This window comes from Eleutherodactylus coqui, chromosome 11 (assembly GCF_035609145.1).
Source record: "Eleutherodactylus coqui strain aEleCoq1 chromosome 11, aEleCoq1.hap1, whole genome shotgun sequence".
Lineage (NCBI taxonomy): Eukaryota > Metazoa > Chordata > Amphibia > Anura > Eleutherodactylidae > Eleutherodactylus > Eleutherodactylus coqui.
The window spans coordinates 24,180,119-24,193,838 of NC_089847.1; the positions used below are offsets into that span (position 1 = coordinate 24,180,119).

The 13,720-nt window shown below is 58.5% G+C and overlaps 1 protein-coding gene across 1 annotated transcript; it reads right to left on the bottom strand.

The window, feature by feature from the left end:
- Window positions 1-1,421: 1,421 nt before the first annotated feature.
- On the bottom strand, window positions 1,422-11,622 carry LOC136581691 (DNA replication complex GINS protein PSF2-like). The gene is made up of 3 exons (XM_066582315.1): window positions 11,485-11,622; window positions 10,552-10,666; window positions 1,422-1,511 (listed from the first exon to the last, which is right to left on the bottom strand). Exons 1-3 carry the CDS (start codon window positions 11,620-11,622, stop codon window positions 1,438-1,440), a joined length of 327 nt encoding a protein of 108 aa, XP_066438412.1. The 3' UTR covers window positions 1,422-1,437.
- Between the last annotated feature and the right edge of the window lie 2,098 nt (window positions 11,623-13,720).

Below are 13,720 nucleotides of genomic sequence, written 5' to 3' on the forward strand. Positions count from 1 at the left end.
TCTCCGAGGACATCAGAGGTTAGACGCAGTCAGGTCAGCATCGCTGGGAGAGGACCCCTCACATGACAGCTAAACAACGGAGGGAAGAAATACAACGGGATTAGGTAAGTTTACTTTGTTTTAACGCTTTTCTTTCCACAGGTCAGACTGTACAGGGATGCAGGGGAGTACAGATATTTTGCTGACAGAACCCCTTTAAAGGGGTTGTCCCGCGCCGAAACGGGTTTTGTTTTTTTTTCAATAGCCCCCCCGTTCGGCGCGAGACAAACCCGATGCAGGGATTAAAAAAAAAAAAACGGGTAGTACTTACCCGAATCCCCGCGCTCCGGTGACTTCTTACTTACCTTGTGAAGATGGCCGCCGGGATCTTCACCCTCGGTCCATTGCCAATTCCAGCCTCTTGATTGGCTGGAATCGGCACACGTGACGGGGCGGAGCTACGAGGAGCCGCTCTCTGGCACGAGCGGCCCCATTCAGAAGACAGAACTGCGCAAGCGCGTCTAATCGGGCGATTAGACGCTGAAGATTAGACGGCACCATGGAGACGGGGACGCCAGCAACGGAACAGGTAAGTGAATAACTTCTGTATGGCTCATAATTAATGCACAATGTACATTACAAAGTGCATTAATATGGCCATACAGAAATGTATACCCCCACTTGCTTTCGCGGGACAACCTTTTAAGGATTTATTCATATGCAGTTATGAGGAGCCGTGTCCAGTGCGAATGGGCCCCAGTATTAGCAATTCTCTGTGCAGTAATGGCTACACTATGAATTACTAATCCGTATCTCTTAACTAGAGACCGGCGCCATCAACCAGAACTCTGCGGATACATCCTAAAGAAGCCAAACAATGGGCGCTGACCAGAGGCGTCCACTCTTCTGGATCTCGTCAGCGACATTGGGAACCTCAAAGTAAACATGAAGCCTTGACAGATTATACCATCCAAGGTGGCGCTATTCAAGAGTCACAAAACGTTTGCAGTAAGTTTTTCACACTGATTATATTGCGTATGATTAGAACTTGGCGAGCCACATAGTATGGGGTTGCCAGACACCGGGGGCTCGCTAGCCCCTGGCTGGGGACTGTTCGTGTAAACGGCCGGCGATCTGGCTTTTCTGCCCTCCAGCATTGTAGAGAAATGCAGCGTTTGCTATGGGCCAGTTCACGGCATCCGGCACATCAGTTTTGATGCCGATGTCAACCTATGTGAGACAGAACGCTAGATGCGGCATCTGACGTAGCGCGCCAGTGCAAGGAGTACACCAACAAGAAGACATCAGTTGTGTCCGGCAGAACAGCTGCCAGACGCAACCGATGTGGGAACCCAGGAGGAAGCCACAAACCCACTGAATGTCACCATTAAGCCAATCGGCTGTCAGTAACGTGTTGTAGGCGTCATACTTACTAATTTAACAGTAACTTGGCCAGTTCTATGTAATGAGGATTCGGCATCTGTGTGAACGTCTCCTCCCTCCGTTCATTATCTCGATTTCCTCCAACTTTCCTAAAAGTGGCGGTAAAGAAATAGATAAAATATTGATATCTGTGACCAAATCCTGACAGAGGAGACCACAAATGTGCGTCTGCGGCAGTAAAACCAGCAGCACCGCTGAGTTTTGCTTTGGAGCAACTACAAAGTTTCCCCATGCTTATATTGAGGTGACATGACGGCTGCACCCCCGGAGTTCTCAGCTTTCAGGCTGGAGGCGTCAGGATTTCCCGTAGGAAAGCAGTTACATTATTACAGAGCGGCATCGCACTCAGATCTGAGCTACAAGCCAATGTCAGAAGACGCCCGTGCCGCAGATTACTCCGTGGCATCACAATGTTCTGCTACCTGAACGCGGTCACACTGCACGCAGAAGGTATCGCCACATGACAACCTCCACAAACCAGAACTTGTCAACGTCTCCATGCTCAGCGTCATGAAGCTGGGTTTAGCAGCACAACATTGGGATCTCGATGCCACGCCGGCAAAAGCTGCGGCGTAGCCAAACGGTGAACCTGCTGCCAACGTCAGTAGAACATGTCCGCTATGGGGCCCAAAGAACAGAGGGGGCCGTGGCCGAAGAACAAGAAACCTATATTTCGGGGGAAGGACCAGGGAGTTCTGAGAGGTTCTCTGCACTGCAAGCACTATCACTGGGGTGGGACTGCGCCGCAAGCACTATCACCTGGGAGGGGTGGGACTGCACCGCAAGCACTATTACCTGGGGGGGGGGGGGGGAGGCTGCACTCCAAGCACTATCCCCTGGGGGGGGGGGGGGGGACTGCACCACAAGCACTATCACCTGGGAGGGGTGGGACTGCACTGCAAGCACTATTACCTGGGGGGATGGGGGCTGCACCGCAAGCACTATCTCCTGGGGGGGACTGGGGCTGCACCGCAAGCACTATCTCCTGGGGGGGACTGCACCGCAAGCACTATCCCCTGGGGGGGGGGGGGGGGGACTGCACCGCAAGCACTATCACCTGGGAGGGGGTGGGACTGCACCGCAAGCACTATTACCTGGGGGGGGGGGGGCTGCACTGCAAGCACTATGACCTGGGGGGGCTGCACTGCAAGCACTTTCTCCTGGGGGGGGGGGGGGGCGGCTGCAAGCACTATCCCCTGTGGGGGGGCTGCACTGCAAGCACTATCCCCTGGGGGGGCGCTGCACTGCAAGCACTATCCCCTGGGGGGGGGCTGCACTGCAAGCACTATTCCCTGTGGGGGGGCTGCACCGCAAGCACTATCCCCTGGGAGGGGTGGGACTGCACCACAAGCACTATTACCTGGGGGGGGGGGGGGGGGAGCTGCACTGCAAGAACTATCCCCTGGGGGGGGGGGGCGGCTGCAAGCACTATCCCCTGGGGGGGGGGGCTGCACTGCAAGCACTATCCCCTGGGGGAGGGGGCTGCACTGCAAGCGCTATCCCCTGGGGGGAGGGCTGCACCGCAAGCGCTATCCCCTGGGGGAGGGCTGCACCGCAAGCGCTATCCCCTGTGGGGGGGGCTGCACCGCAAGCACTATCCCCTGTGGGGGGGGCTGCACCGCAAGCACTATCCCCTGTGGGGGGGTCTGCACCGCAAGCACTATCCCCTGTGGGGGGGGCTGCACCGCAAGCACTATCCCCTGTGGGGGGGTCTGCACCGCAAGCACTATCACCTGGGAGGGGTGGGACTGCACCGCAAGAACTATTACCTTGGGGGGGGGGGGGGGAGCTGCACTGCAAGCACTATCCCCTGGGGGGGGCGGCTGCAAGCACTATCCCCTGGGGGGGCTGCACTGCAAGCACTATCCCCTGGGGGGGGCTGCACTGGAAGCACTATCCCCTGGGGGGGGGGCTGCACTGCAAGCACTATCCCCTGGGGGGGGCTGCACGGCAAGCACTATCCCCTGGGGGGGGGGCTGCACTGCAAGCACTATCCCCTGGGGGGGCTGAACTACAAGCACTATCCCCTGGGGGGGGGGGGGGGACTGCACCGCAAGCACTATCACCTGGGAGGGGGTGGGACTGCACCGCAAGCACTATTACCTGGGGGGGGGGGGGCTGCACTGCAAGCACTATGACCTGGGGGGGCTGCACTGCAAGCACTTTCTCCTGGGGGGGGGGGGGCGGCTGCAAGCACTATCCCCTGTGGGGGGGCTGCACTGCAAGCACTATCCCCTGGGGGGGCGCTGCACTGCAAGCACTATCCCCTGGGGGGGGGCTGCACTGCAAGCACTATTCCCTGTGGGGGGGCTGCACCGCAAGCACTATCCCCTGGGAGGGGTGGGACTGCACCACAAGCACTATTACCTGGGGGGGGGGGGGGGGGGAGCTGCACTGCAAGAACTATCCCCTGGGGGGGGGGGGGGCTGCAAGCACTATCCCCTGGGGGGGGGCTGCACTGCAAGCACTATCCCCTGGGGGAGGGGGCTGCACTGCAAGCGCTATCCCCTGGGGGGGAGGGCTGCACCGCAAGCGCTATCCCCTGGGGGAGGGCTGCACCGCAAGCGCTATCCCCTGTGGGGGGGCTGCACCGCAAGCACTATCCCCTGTGGGGGGGGCTGCACCGCAAGCACTATCCCCTGTGGGGGGGGCTGCACCGCAAGCACTATCCCCTGTGGGGGGGTCTGCACCGCAAGCACTATCCCCTGTGGGGGGGGCTGCACCGCAAGCACTATCCCCTGTGGGGGGGGCTGCACCGCAAGCACTATCCCCTGTGGGGGGGTCTGCACCGCAAGCACTATCCCCTGTGGGGGGGGCTGCACCGCAAGCACTATCCCCTGTGGGGGGGTCTGCACCGCAAGCACTATCACCTGGGAGGGGTGGGACTGCACCGCAAGAACTATTACCTGGGGGGGGGGGGGGGAGCTGCACTGCAAGCACTATCCCCTGGGGGGGGCGGCTGCAAGCACTATCCCCTGGGGGGGCTGCACTGCAAGCACTATCCCCTGGGGGGGGCTGCACTGGAAGCACTATCCCCTGGGGGGGGCTGCACTGCAAGCACTATCCCCTGGGGGGGGCTGCACGGCAAGCACTATCCCCTGGGGGGGGGGCTGCACTGCAAGCACTATCCCCTGGGGGGGCTGAACTGCAAGCACTATCCCCTGGGGGGGCTGAACTGCAAGCATTACCCCTTGGGGGGGGGGGGGCTGCACTGCAAGCACTATCCCCTGGGGGGGGGGGCTGCACTGCAAGCACTATCCCCTGGGGGGGGGGCTGCACTGCAAGCACTATCACCTGGGGGGGGGGGCTTCACTGCAAGCACTATCACGTGGGGGGGGGGGGGGGCTTCACTGCAAGCACTATCATCTGGGGGGCCTTCACTGCAAGCACTATCATCTGGGGGGGTGGGACTGCACTGGAAGCACTATCCCGTGGGGGGGGCTGCACTGCAAGCACTATCCCGTGGGGGGGCTGCAATGCAATCACTATCCCTGGGGGGGGGGGCTGCACTGCAAGTACTATCCCAGGGGGGGGGGGGGCTGCAAGCACTATCCCCTGGGGGGCTGCACTGCAAGCACTATCCCCTGGGGGGGCTGCACTGCAAGCACTATCCCCTGGGGGGCTGCACTGCAAGCACTATCCCCTGGGGGGAGGCTGCACTGCAAGCACTATCCCCTGGGGGGGGGGGGGCTGCACTGCAAGCACTATCATCTGGGGGGTGGGACTGCACTGGAAGCACTATCCCGTGGGGGGGGGCTGCACTGCAAGCACTATCCCGTGGGGGGGCTGCAATGCAATCACTATCCCCTGGGGGGGGGGGGCTGCACTGCAAGTACTATCCCAGGGGGGGGCTGCAAGCACTATCCCCTGGGGGGCTGCACTGCAAGCACTATCCCCTGGGGGGGCTGCACTGCAAGCACTATCCCCTGGGGGGCTGCACTGCAAGCACTATCCCCTGGGAGGGGTGGGACTGCACCACAAGCACTATTACCTGGGGGGGGGGGGGAGCTGCACTGCAAGAACTATCCCCTGGGGGGGGGGGGGCGGCTGCAAGCACTATCCCCTGGGGGGGGGGGGGGCTGCACTGCAAGCACTATCCCCTTGGGGAGGGGGCTGCACTGCAAGCATTATCCCTGGGGGGGGCTGCACTGCAAGCACTATCCCCTGGGGGGGGGGCTGCACTGCAAGCGCTATCCCCTGGGGGGAGGGCTGCACCGCAAGCGCTATCCCCTGGGGGAGGGCTGCACCGCAAGCGCTATCCCCTGTGGGGGGGGGGGGGCTGCACCGCAAGCACTATCCCCTGTGGGGGGGTCTGCACCGCAAGCACTATCCCCTGTGGGGGGGGCTGCACCGCAAGCACTATCCCCTGTGGGGGGGTCTGCACCGCAAGCACTATCACCTGGGAGGGGTGGGACTGCACCGCAAGAACTATTACCTGGCGGGGGGGGAGCTGCACTGCAAGCACTATCCCCTGGGGGGGGCGGCTGCAAGCACTATCCCCTGGGGGGGCTGCACTGCAAGCACTATCCCCTGGGGGGGGGGGCTGCACTGGAAGCACTATCCCCTGGGGGGGGGCTGCACTGCAAGCACTATCCCCTGGGGGGGGGGGCTGCACGGCAAGCACTATCCCCTGGGGGGGGGGCTGCACTGCAAGCACTATCCCCTGGGGGGGCTGAACTGCAAGCACTATCCCCTGGGGGGGCTGAACTGCAAGCACTATCCCCTGGGGGGGGGGGCTGCACTGCAAGCACTATCCCCTGGGGGGGGGCTGCACTGCAAGCACTATCACCTGGGGGGGGCTTCACTGCAAGCACTATCACGTGGGGGGGCTTCACTGCAAGCACTATCATCTGGGGGGCCTTCACTGCAAGCACTATCATCTGGGGGGGTGGGACTGCACTGGAAGCACTATCCCGTGGGGGGGGGGGCTGCACTGCAAGCACTATCCCGTGGGGGGGCTGCAATGCAATCACTATCCCCTGGGGGGGGCTGCACTGCAAGTACTATCCCAGGGGGGGGGGGGGCTGCAAGCACTATCCCCTGGGGGGCTGCACTGCAAGCACTATCCCCTGGGGGGGCTGCACTGCAAGCACTATCCCCTGGGGGGCTGCACTGCAAGCACTATCCCCTGGGGGGAGGCTGCACTGCAAGCACTATCCCCTGGGGGGGGGCCTGCACTGCAAGCACTATCATCTGGGGGGTGGGACTGCACTGGAAGCACTATCCCGTGGGGGGGGGGGCTGCACTGCAAGCACTATCCCGTGGGGGGGCTGCAATGCAATCACTATCCCCTGGGGGGGGGGGGCCTGCACTGCAAGTACTATCCCGGGGGGGGGGGGGGCTGCACTGCAAGCACTATCCCCTGGGGGGGGGGGGGCGCTGCACTGCAAGCACTATCCCCTGGGGGGCTGCACTGCAAGCACTATCCCCTGGGGGGGGGGGCTGCACTGCAAGCACTATCCCCTGGGGGGGCTGCACTGCAAGCACTATCGCATGGGGGGGGGGGGCTGCACTGCAAGCACTATCCCTGGGGGGGGCTGCACTGCAAGCACTATCCCAGGGGGGGAGCTGCAAGCACTATCCCCTGGGGGGCTGCACTGCAAGCACTATCCCCTGGGGGGGGGGGGCTGCACTGCAAGCACTATCCCCTGCGGGGGCTGCACTGCAAGCACTATCACCTGGGGGGGGGGCTTCACTGCAAGCACTATCACCTGGGGGGGGGGGCTTCACAGCAAGCACTATCCCCTGGGGGTGGGTGGGACTGCACTGCAAGCACTATCCCGTGGGGGGGGGCTGCACCACAAGCACTATCCTGTGGGGGGGGGGGCTGCACTGCAAGGACTATCCCCTGGGGGGGGGCTGCACTGCAAGCACTGTCCTGTGGGGGGGGGGGCTGCACTGCAAGGACTATCCCCTGGGGGGGGGGCTGCACTGCACGCACTATCACCTGGGGGGGGGGGGCTTCACTGCAAGCACTATCACCTGGGGGGTGGGACTGCACTGCAAGCACTATCACCTGGGGGGGGGGCTGCACTGCAAGCACTATCACCTCTAATTGGCTCCTTTGATGTTTCCGCCTTGTATACCAACATTGAACACGAATGTGGGTTACAGGCGGTGAGAGAGTTTTTGATGGAATCTGACTTCTCAAATAGAATCATAGAGTTTGCTATACAACTGCTCGCTATGTTGTTGGAACGGAATTTTTTCCTGTATAATGGTAAATTCTACAGGCAGAGGCAAGGGACAGCTATGGGGCGAATGTGGCCCCAACCTTCGCAAATATTTACATGCGATTTGTGGAGGAACGTCGTCTGTATGCCTCCCCCACCTGGGCCAAGGTCCAGGTGTGGTGGAGGTATATAGACGACGTGTTCTTCATTTGGAAAGGTACAGCTGCCGAATTGGAATGCTTCCATGAAGAAATTAACAACGTAATGCCGAGATTGAAATTTACATTGGTCTATTCGCAGGATACAGTCCAGTTTTTGGACGTTCTAGTGCGGAAAGTGGGACGGACGTTCAAAACGGACTTGTTCATAAAAGAAACAGACCGTAACAATCTGATACTGTACAACAGCCAACACCCTCCGGGGATGGTACAAACACTCCCCTGGAGCCAATGCCTAAGAGTGAGGCGCATTGTAGAGGAGGAGTGGGCAGATCAACGTCTAACAGAAATGTGCGAAAAATTTACCCAGAGGGGCTATCCCACAGCCACACTGGAGAAATTTAAAAGGAAAGCTCTGGATATGACTAGGGAAGATCTGTTTAAGAAAACAATTGCTGATGATCCTGTACGGATACCTTTTGTTACTACGTTTGGGCCCATCAGCAAGTCCGTCAGGAATATACTTTATAAACATTGGCACATCATGTCAAATAGCCATCCGGAGATAAAAGAATTCCAACAGCCACCTTTAATGTCCTTCCGGCGTGGACGCAATCTGAAGGATGAGTTGGTCCACACGGGGCGGACAGAAGGTCCGAGTTCCAGGCAGAGCAGATTGGTACCTCTGAGACGGGGGAATTTCCCCTGTCATAGTTGTAGTAACTGCAACAATCTAATTAGGGGTGAAAGTTTCCCTCATCCACATACGGGAAACATTACTGATGCCGTTCGGTTTTTGTAGTATATGTCATCACTTGTCCGTGTGGTTTGTACTATGTCGGAGAAACTATTAATGAAGTCAAAGATCGAATCATGGCACATAAGAGTACAATCAGAACGGCGAGAAAAGATCTACCGATCCCAAAGCATTTTTTGGAGGCTGGCCATACAATCAGTCAGCTTAGGTACAGAATAATTGACTCTGTAGAAAGAAACATGAGGGGTGGTGATCGGGAAAAACGTCTAAAATCTCTGGAGGCGAAGTGGATCTTCGAGTTAGGTACGGTGTATCCGAAAGGACTAAACATTGAGTACAACCCGTTGCTGTATAGGTAAAGCGGTTGAATAGATTCAGTAGTATATGCTTAAATATGTGAGCATCAAATTATGATATTATCTCAGCCATAATTTTTGGATTTTAATTGTACATTGTTTTTATTCTTTTAGGTCACAGCCTACGTAGATCCGACAGCTGGATCCAATTCCCATTTCTAAGTATTCCCCTCCGACACAATTCGTTCGGACAGTCTCCTTGAATGAACTTGAATCAATTTCTCCTTTGGATGCATTGGATTCCACCTATTAAGGCCGCCTGCAGACGAGCGGGTCGGATCCGGCAGCGAGAATTCTCGCCGCGCGATCCGACCCGAGCGCCTGCAGGGACGAGCGCGTACTCACCCGCACCTGGCGGCCCCGGCTCTTTCATGTGCCGCCTGCCGCGCATGCGCAGACCGGAGCCGGCGGCCGGGTGAGTGCGTGCCCCGCAGAAAATTAGGACATGCCGCGGTTTGTTTGCCGCGCGAGATTTCGCGCGGCCAAACCGCGGCTGTCTGCATAGGAGTGCGTATTTTAATGCACTCCTATGCAAACTTTCAGCGGCGGAAATCCCGCGGGAAATCCTGCAGCGGGATTTCCGCTCGTGTGCAGGCGGCCTAAGGGTTGAATAAATAAAGTATATTTTGTGAACGGTTGAACCTGTGAGTGTGGTCACTATAATAGATATATAAGTTGGGGGGTAGTAAGGAGAGTATACCCGCTGTGACAACAAGAGACATCTAGGGATGCCTGCTCGAGTTCATAACTATAATTATTCTTTCTCTTCTTCTCCTTCTATTCCCTTGCTTTTTCTTTTCCCTTCCCCTCTCCCCCCTTCTTTCTTTCCTTTTTCCCCCTTTCCTCTTTACTCCTTTTCCTTCTCCCTCTTTTTCTTCCCCCTCCCCCCCCCTTTGTGTAGGTGGTGTTGTACCTTAATACGTGGGACAGTTGTTTTAGTGACATATAATCTTAGGGTTGATGACCCAGAATGAAGATGATAGGATATATAGTCTGCTGAGATTAAGAAATGAGCGATACACAATAACAGGGGACCTTTCATATATAAACATTTTAAAATAAACTTTGGATGTAAAAGCAATATGTGGTGCATGTATGCTGACTGGCATATTAAAGGGGTTGTCTCGCGAAAGCAAGTGGGGTTATACACTTCTGTATGGCCATATTAATGCACTTTGTAGTATACATCGTGCATTAAATATGAGCCATACAGAAGTTATTCACTTACCTGCTCCGTTGCTAGCGTCCCCGTCGCCATGGTTCCGTCTAATTTCGGTGTCTTCTTGCTTTTTTAGACTCGCTTGCGCAGATGGGTCTTCTCCCTTCGGTTCGGCTCGACAGCAACGGCGTTTTGGCTCCGCCCCCTTGTACGCGTCATCGCGTAGCTCCGCCCCCGTCACGTGCCGATTCCAGCCAATCAGGAGGCTGGAACCGGCACACGTCATGGGGCGGAGCTACGCGATGACGCGTACAAGGGGGCGGAGCCAAAACGCCGATGCTGCCGAGCCGGAGGGAGAAGACCCAAGCACTATCCCCTGGGGGGGCTGCACTGCAAGCACTATCACTGGGTAGTGTTATATATTCCCTGCAGTGTTCCGCTGTCACATTACAGATCGGCTGCTGTGAGCTTCTTAGTATCTCAGTTCTCCGGTAACCCGGCAGTATGGCGTCTTGCCTCTCCTTACCGATATCCATCCACTCCGGCGGCACGATGCAACCTTTCTGCCGTTGCTTCAGGTTGACGGCGAGCCACAGCGGCACCTGGACCGGGAGGCCTGGGTTGAAGGGTCCCAAATCCCCCTGCGGAAGAGCAGAAGTCAGATAAACACCCGGGGTCTTCAGGCGACATCAGGGACTCTGCAGTGCCGGACTCTGTGTACGTTTACTGCGGCCGGCTGTTATAACGGAAAAAATTAAATAATCCCGTGAAACGCGAGTTTTGCCAAGAATCGGCGTCTGAACTAACCATCGGCGTCAACAGGAGGCAATGACTAATATTTACTGCGCCCCCGGAAAACGCACAACAAATGCGTGCGGCGACAGAGTGCTGCGGACTTAAGATCCAGAACGGAGAGCGACATCTGCGGGTAACGGCTGTACGTGTATCCGTCAGCTCTCAGTGGGCATCTCCACTGCCGCACGGAGCCGCCATTCACCGCGACGCTCGCCAAGACGAAGGCTGTTGGGTCTATCTTCAGCGGTGCGGTTTTAGCGCCGTACAGCGCCCACTGAAACGGAGGGGGGGCATTAAACGCTGTAAAGTCCTGCTGCGCCGCGCCAGCAGAAGGGGAAGATGGTGAGGTCATCAGCGGGCGCCGCCACTATACACGACACCATGAAACCGCAGGCGGCCGCCGTAAGACACTTGTCTGATCCGTAGGGCCCCGTACAGCTACTAGCCTGCCGCTACACGGGGCCCCGGCGACACCGCACACCAGGGGTTCCACCAGGGGGCGGGGCTGACAGCAGAGTCCGTTACTTCAGCACTTTGTACTCTGGAAGCCCCACAAACAGTCCCCAGTGACAGGAACGCCAGTCTGATAGTCCGGCGCCTCATCCCCAAGCACAGATCCGTGCGGACGCAGCGGCACTACAAGCCCCAGAATGGCACCGCTCACCCCGATGAGGTAGACCTTGTCCAGGCTGAAGTTGGGGATCACCGTCACCAGCTGCTTCTCCGCCAGGAACTCCACCTCGGCCGGCTCTGCCCACTGCTTTCCCGCGCTGCCGGGCGCGCCAATCAGATCCCAGAACATCCAATGATGTGTTTGCGGTTAAAGCCTCGTTCTGGAAATCACGTGGCTGTTCATTGTAGTGAGGCTTGAAACGCACAACCTGGAAGTGCCGTGTGATTAGAGGAGGAAGAGGCGCTCCTCAGTAATGTGACTACGGGTGCATTCCCACTAACGTATATCGGCTCGGTTTTCACGCCGAGCCGATATACGTCGTCCTAATATGCAGGGGGGGCTGGAAGAGCCAGGAGCAGGAACTGAGCTCCCGCCCCCTCTCCACCCCTCTGCACTATTTGCAATGAAAGGAGGCGGGACAGGGGTGGGTCTAAGTGGCGAGAATCAGCCCCGCCACTCCCCATTGCAAATAGTGCAGAGGGGTGGAGAGGAGGCAGAGAGGGGGGCGGGAGCTCTGTTCCTGCTGCTTGCTCTTCCATCCTCCCCCCCCACCCCCTTGCAAATGAGGACGACGTATATCGGCTCCGCGTGAAAACCAAGCCGATATATGTTCATGTGAATCCAGCCGACGGCTGATTCCAGAGAACAGCAGCGCGTGTTCTGTAACTGATTTTCACTCTGATTACTCAGATATATTTTTTTAAACTCTTAAAAAAGGCATCGTTGACAAACGCGGGTAGTGCCTCTGCACAATATGGGGGCGATCGTACAGATGACTGGGGTCCGACAACTGGATTCCAGTCATCCTTCAGCGCCAGCAGCGGTGTTCGTGCACTTCAACGGCACCGCCGCATTCACTGTTAGTTTTGGGTTTCAGGGTAGAAGCGAGTGGACAGTGGCCGCACAGTTACTAGCGGAGCGCGTCCGCTCCTGAACGGTGGCCGCACGGCAGAAGGGAGAATATCTCGACATACTCATCCCTCCATATTTTTTCCCCTAACTTCCTTTTTTAAGTGGGCCCCCATGGGCCCCTCGAAACAGACGTATACTTCGCCTTTCGCCCTATCGTCTAACCTTACCGCATCTCCCTCTTTCTCAGTTTGCACCGCTACTGTCACCCCCGATGCCGACTCCTCTAACCCTGCCGAGCTTCCTTCCATAGTACTAACCCTACTGGATGAAGCTGGCACCGAACTAGTCCACGCCGCTACCGGCGACGGCCCTAGGCCAACAACCGCCAACCCCCCCAGCCTGTTCTCCCCCAGTCCCTCCGGCAGAGCCTCTTGACCCGGAGTCCTCACGGCCAGACGACGCACTCGCCGGCGTATTATGTGCCGACACAGGCAGCGAAGCAGGACCCATTTCCTGTCTCCGCAAAAACTCCCACATACAGCCTATCAGTGCCCTCACATCGCCCACTTGCGCCCCCCCCCCCCATACCTCCGCTAAAACCTCTTCCCCCAAGATTTTCCCCGGCGGGCACAGACCAGCTAACAACATTAAAAACGTTTGGTGTTAATGGTGACTCACCGGGCTGCATAGGTGCTGTGGGCCCACCAGCAGCCGATCCGTCTTCCGGTCGTCCCGTCGCTGCATCCGTCCATGCTCCTCTTGGTCCCGCCAGTTCCTCCACGGACTGCCGCCTCTCTGCTGCACGCACAGCCGCTCCGCTGGAACTCAAGAAAATTGGGTTAGTGACCCTCCCTGGACCAGCCTCTCGCTGTCCCCCCCCCCTATACTCCTCCTGTCACTCCTCATCCTCCTCCCTGGCTTCTTGCTCCTCTCCTCTGTACTGCCCATACTGCTCCCCACCTGCAGCTCTGGGCCTGCGGCTCCCGACCGCCGATGTTCCCCTGGTCCTGCTGGTGCAGGGGCGCTCCTCCCGACTCACTACTGTGCTGGAGCAGCCTCCCCCTCTCTCCGCTCCTGTTGCCATCGGTGCCGCCGAAGGCCCCGCCCACCTCTCAGCACGGGGCCTAGAGCTACATGCAGCGCTGTGCCGCTGAGCAGGATTCCTCCCAAACCGGACACCCCCCCCCCCCCCCCGCTTGTAGTCGCAGGAGGAAGCCCGGCTGGAGGTGCCATTACTGGGCTCCCAGTGCGGTGCCTACGCACCGGCGCGTGCTCTGGGCTAAGCCTCTCCAGTGCACGCGCCCGACGTGGCCTCTGCTCTCACCGGACTAACCAGAGGTCCTTCACCAATCCGCGCCATGTCCTCCAGCCACCC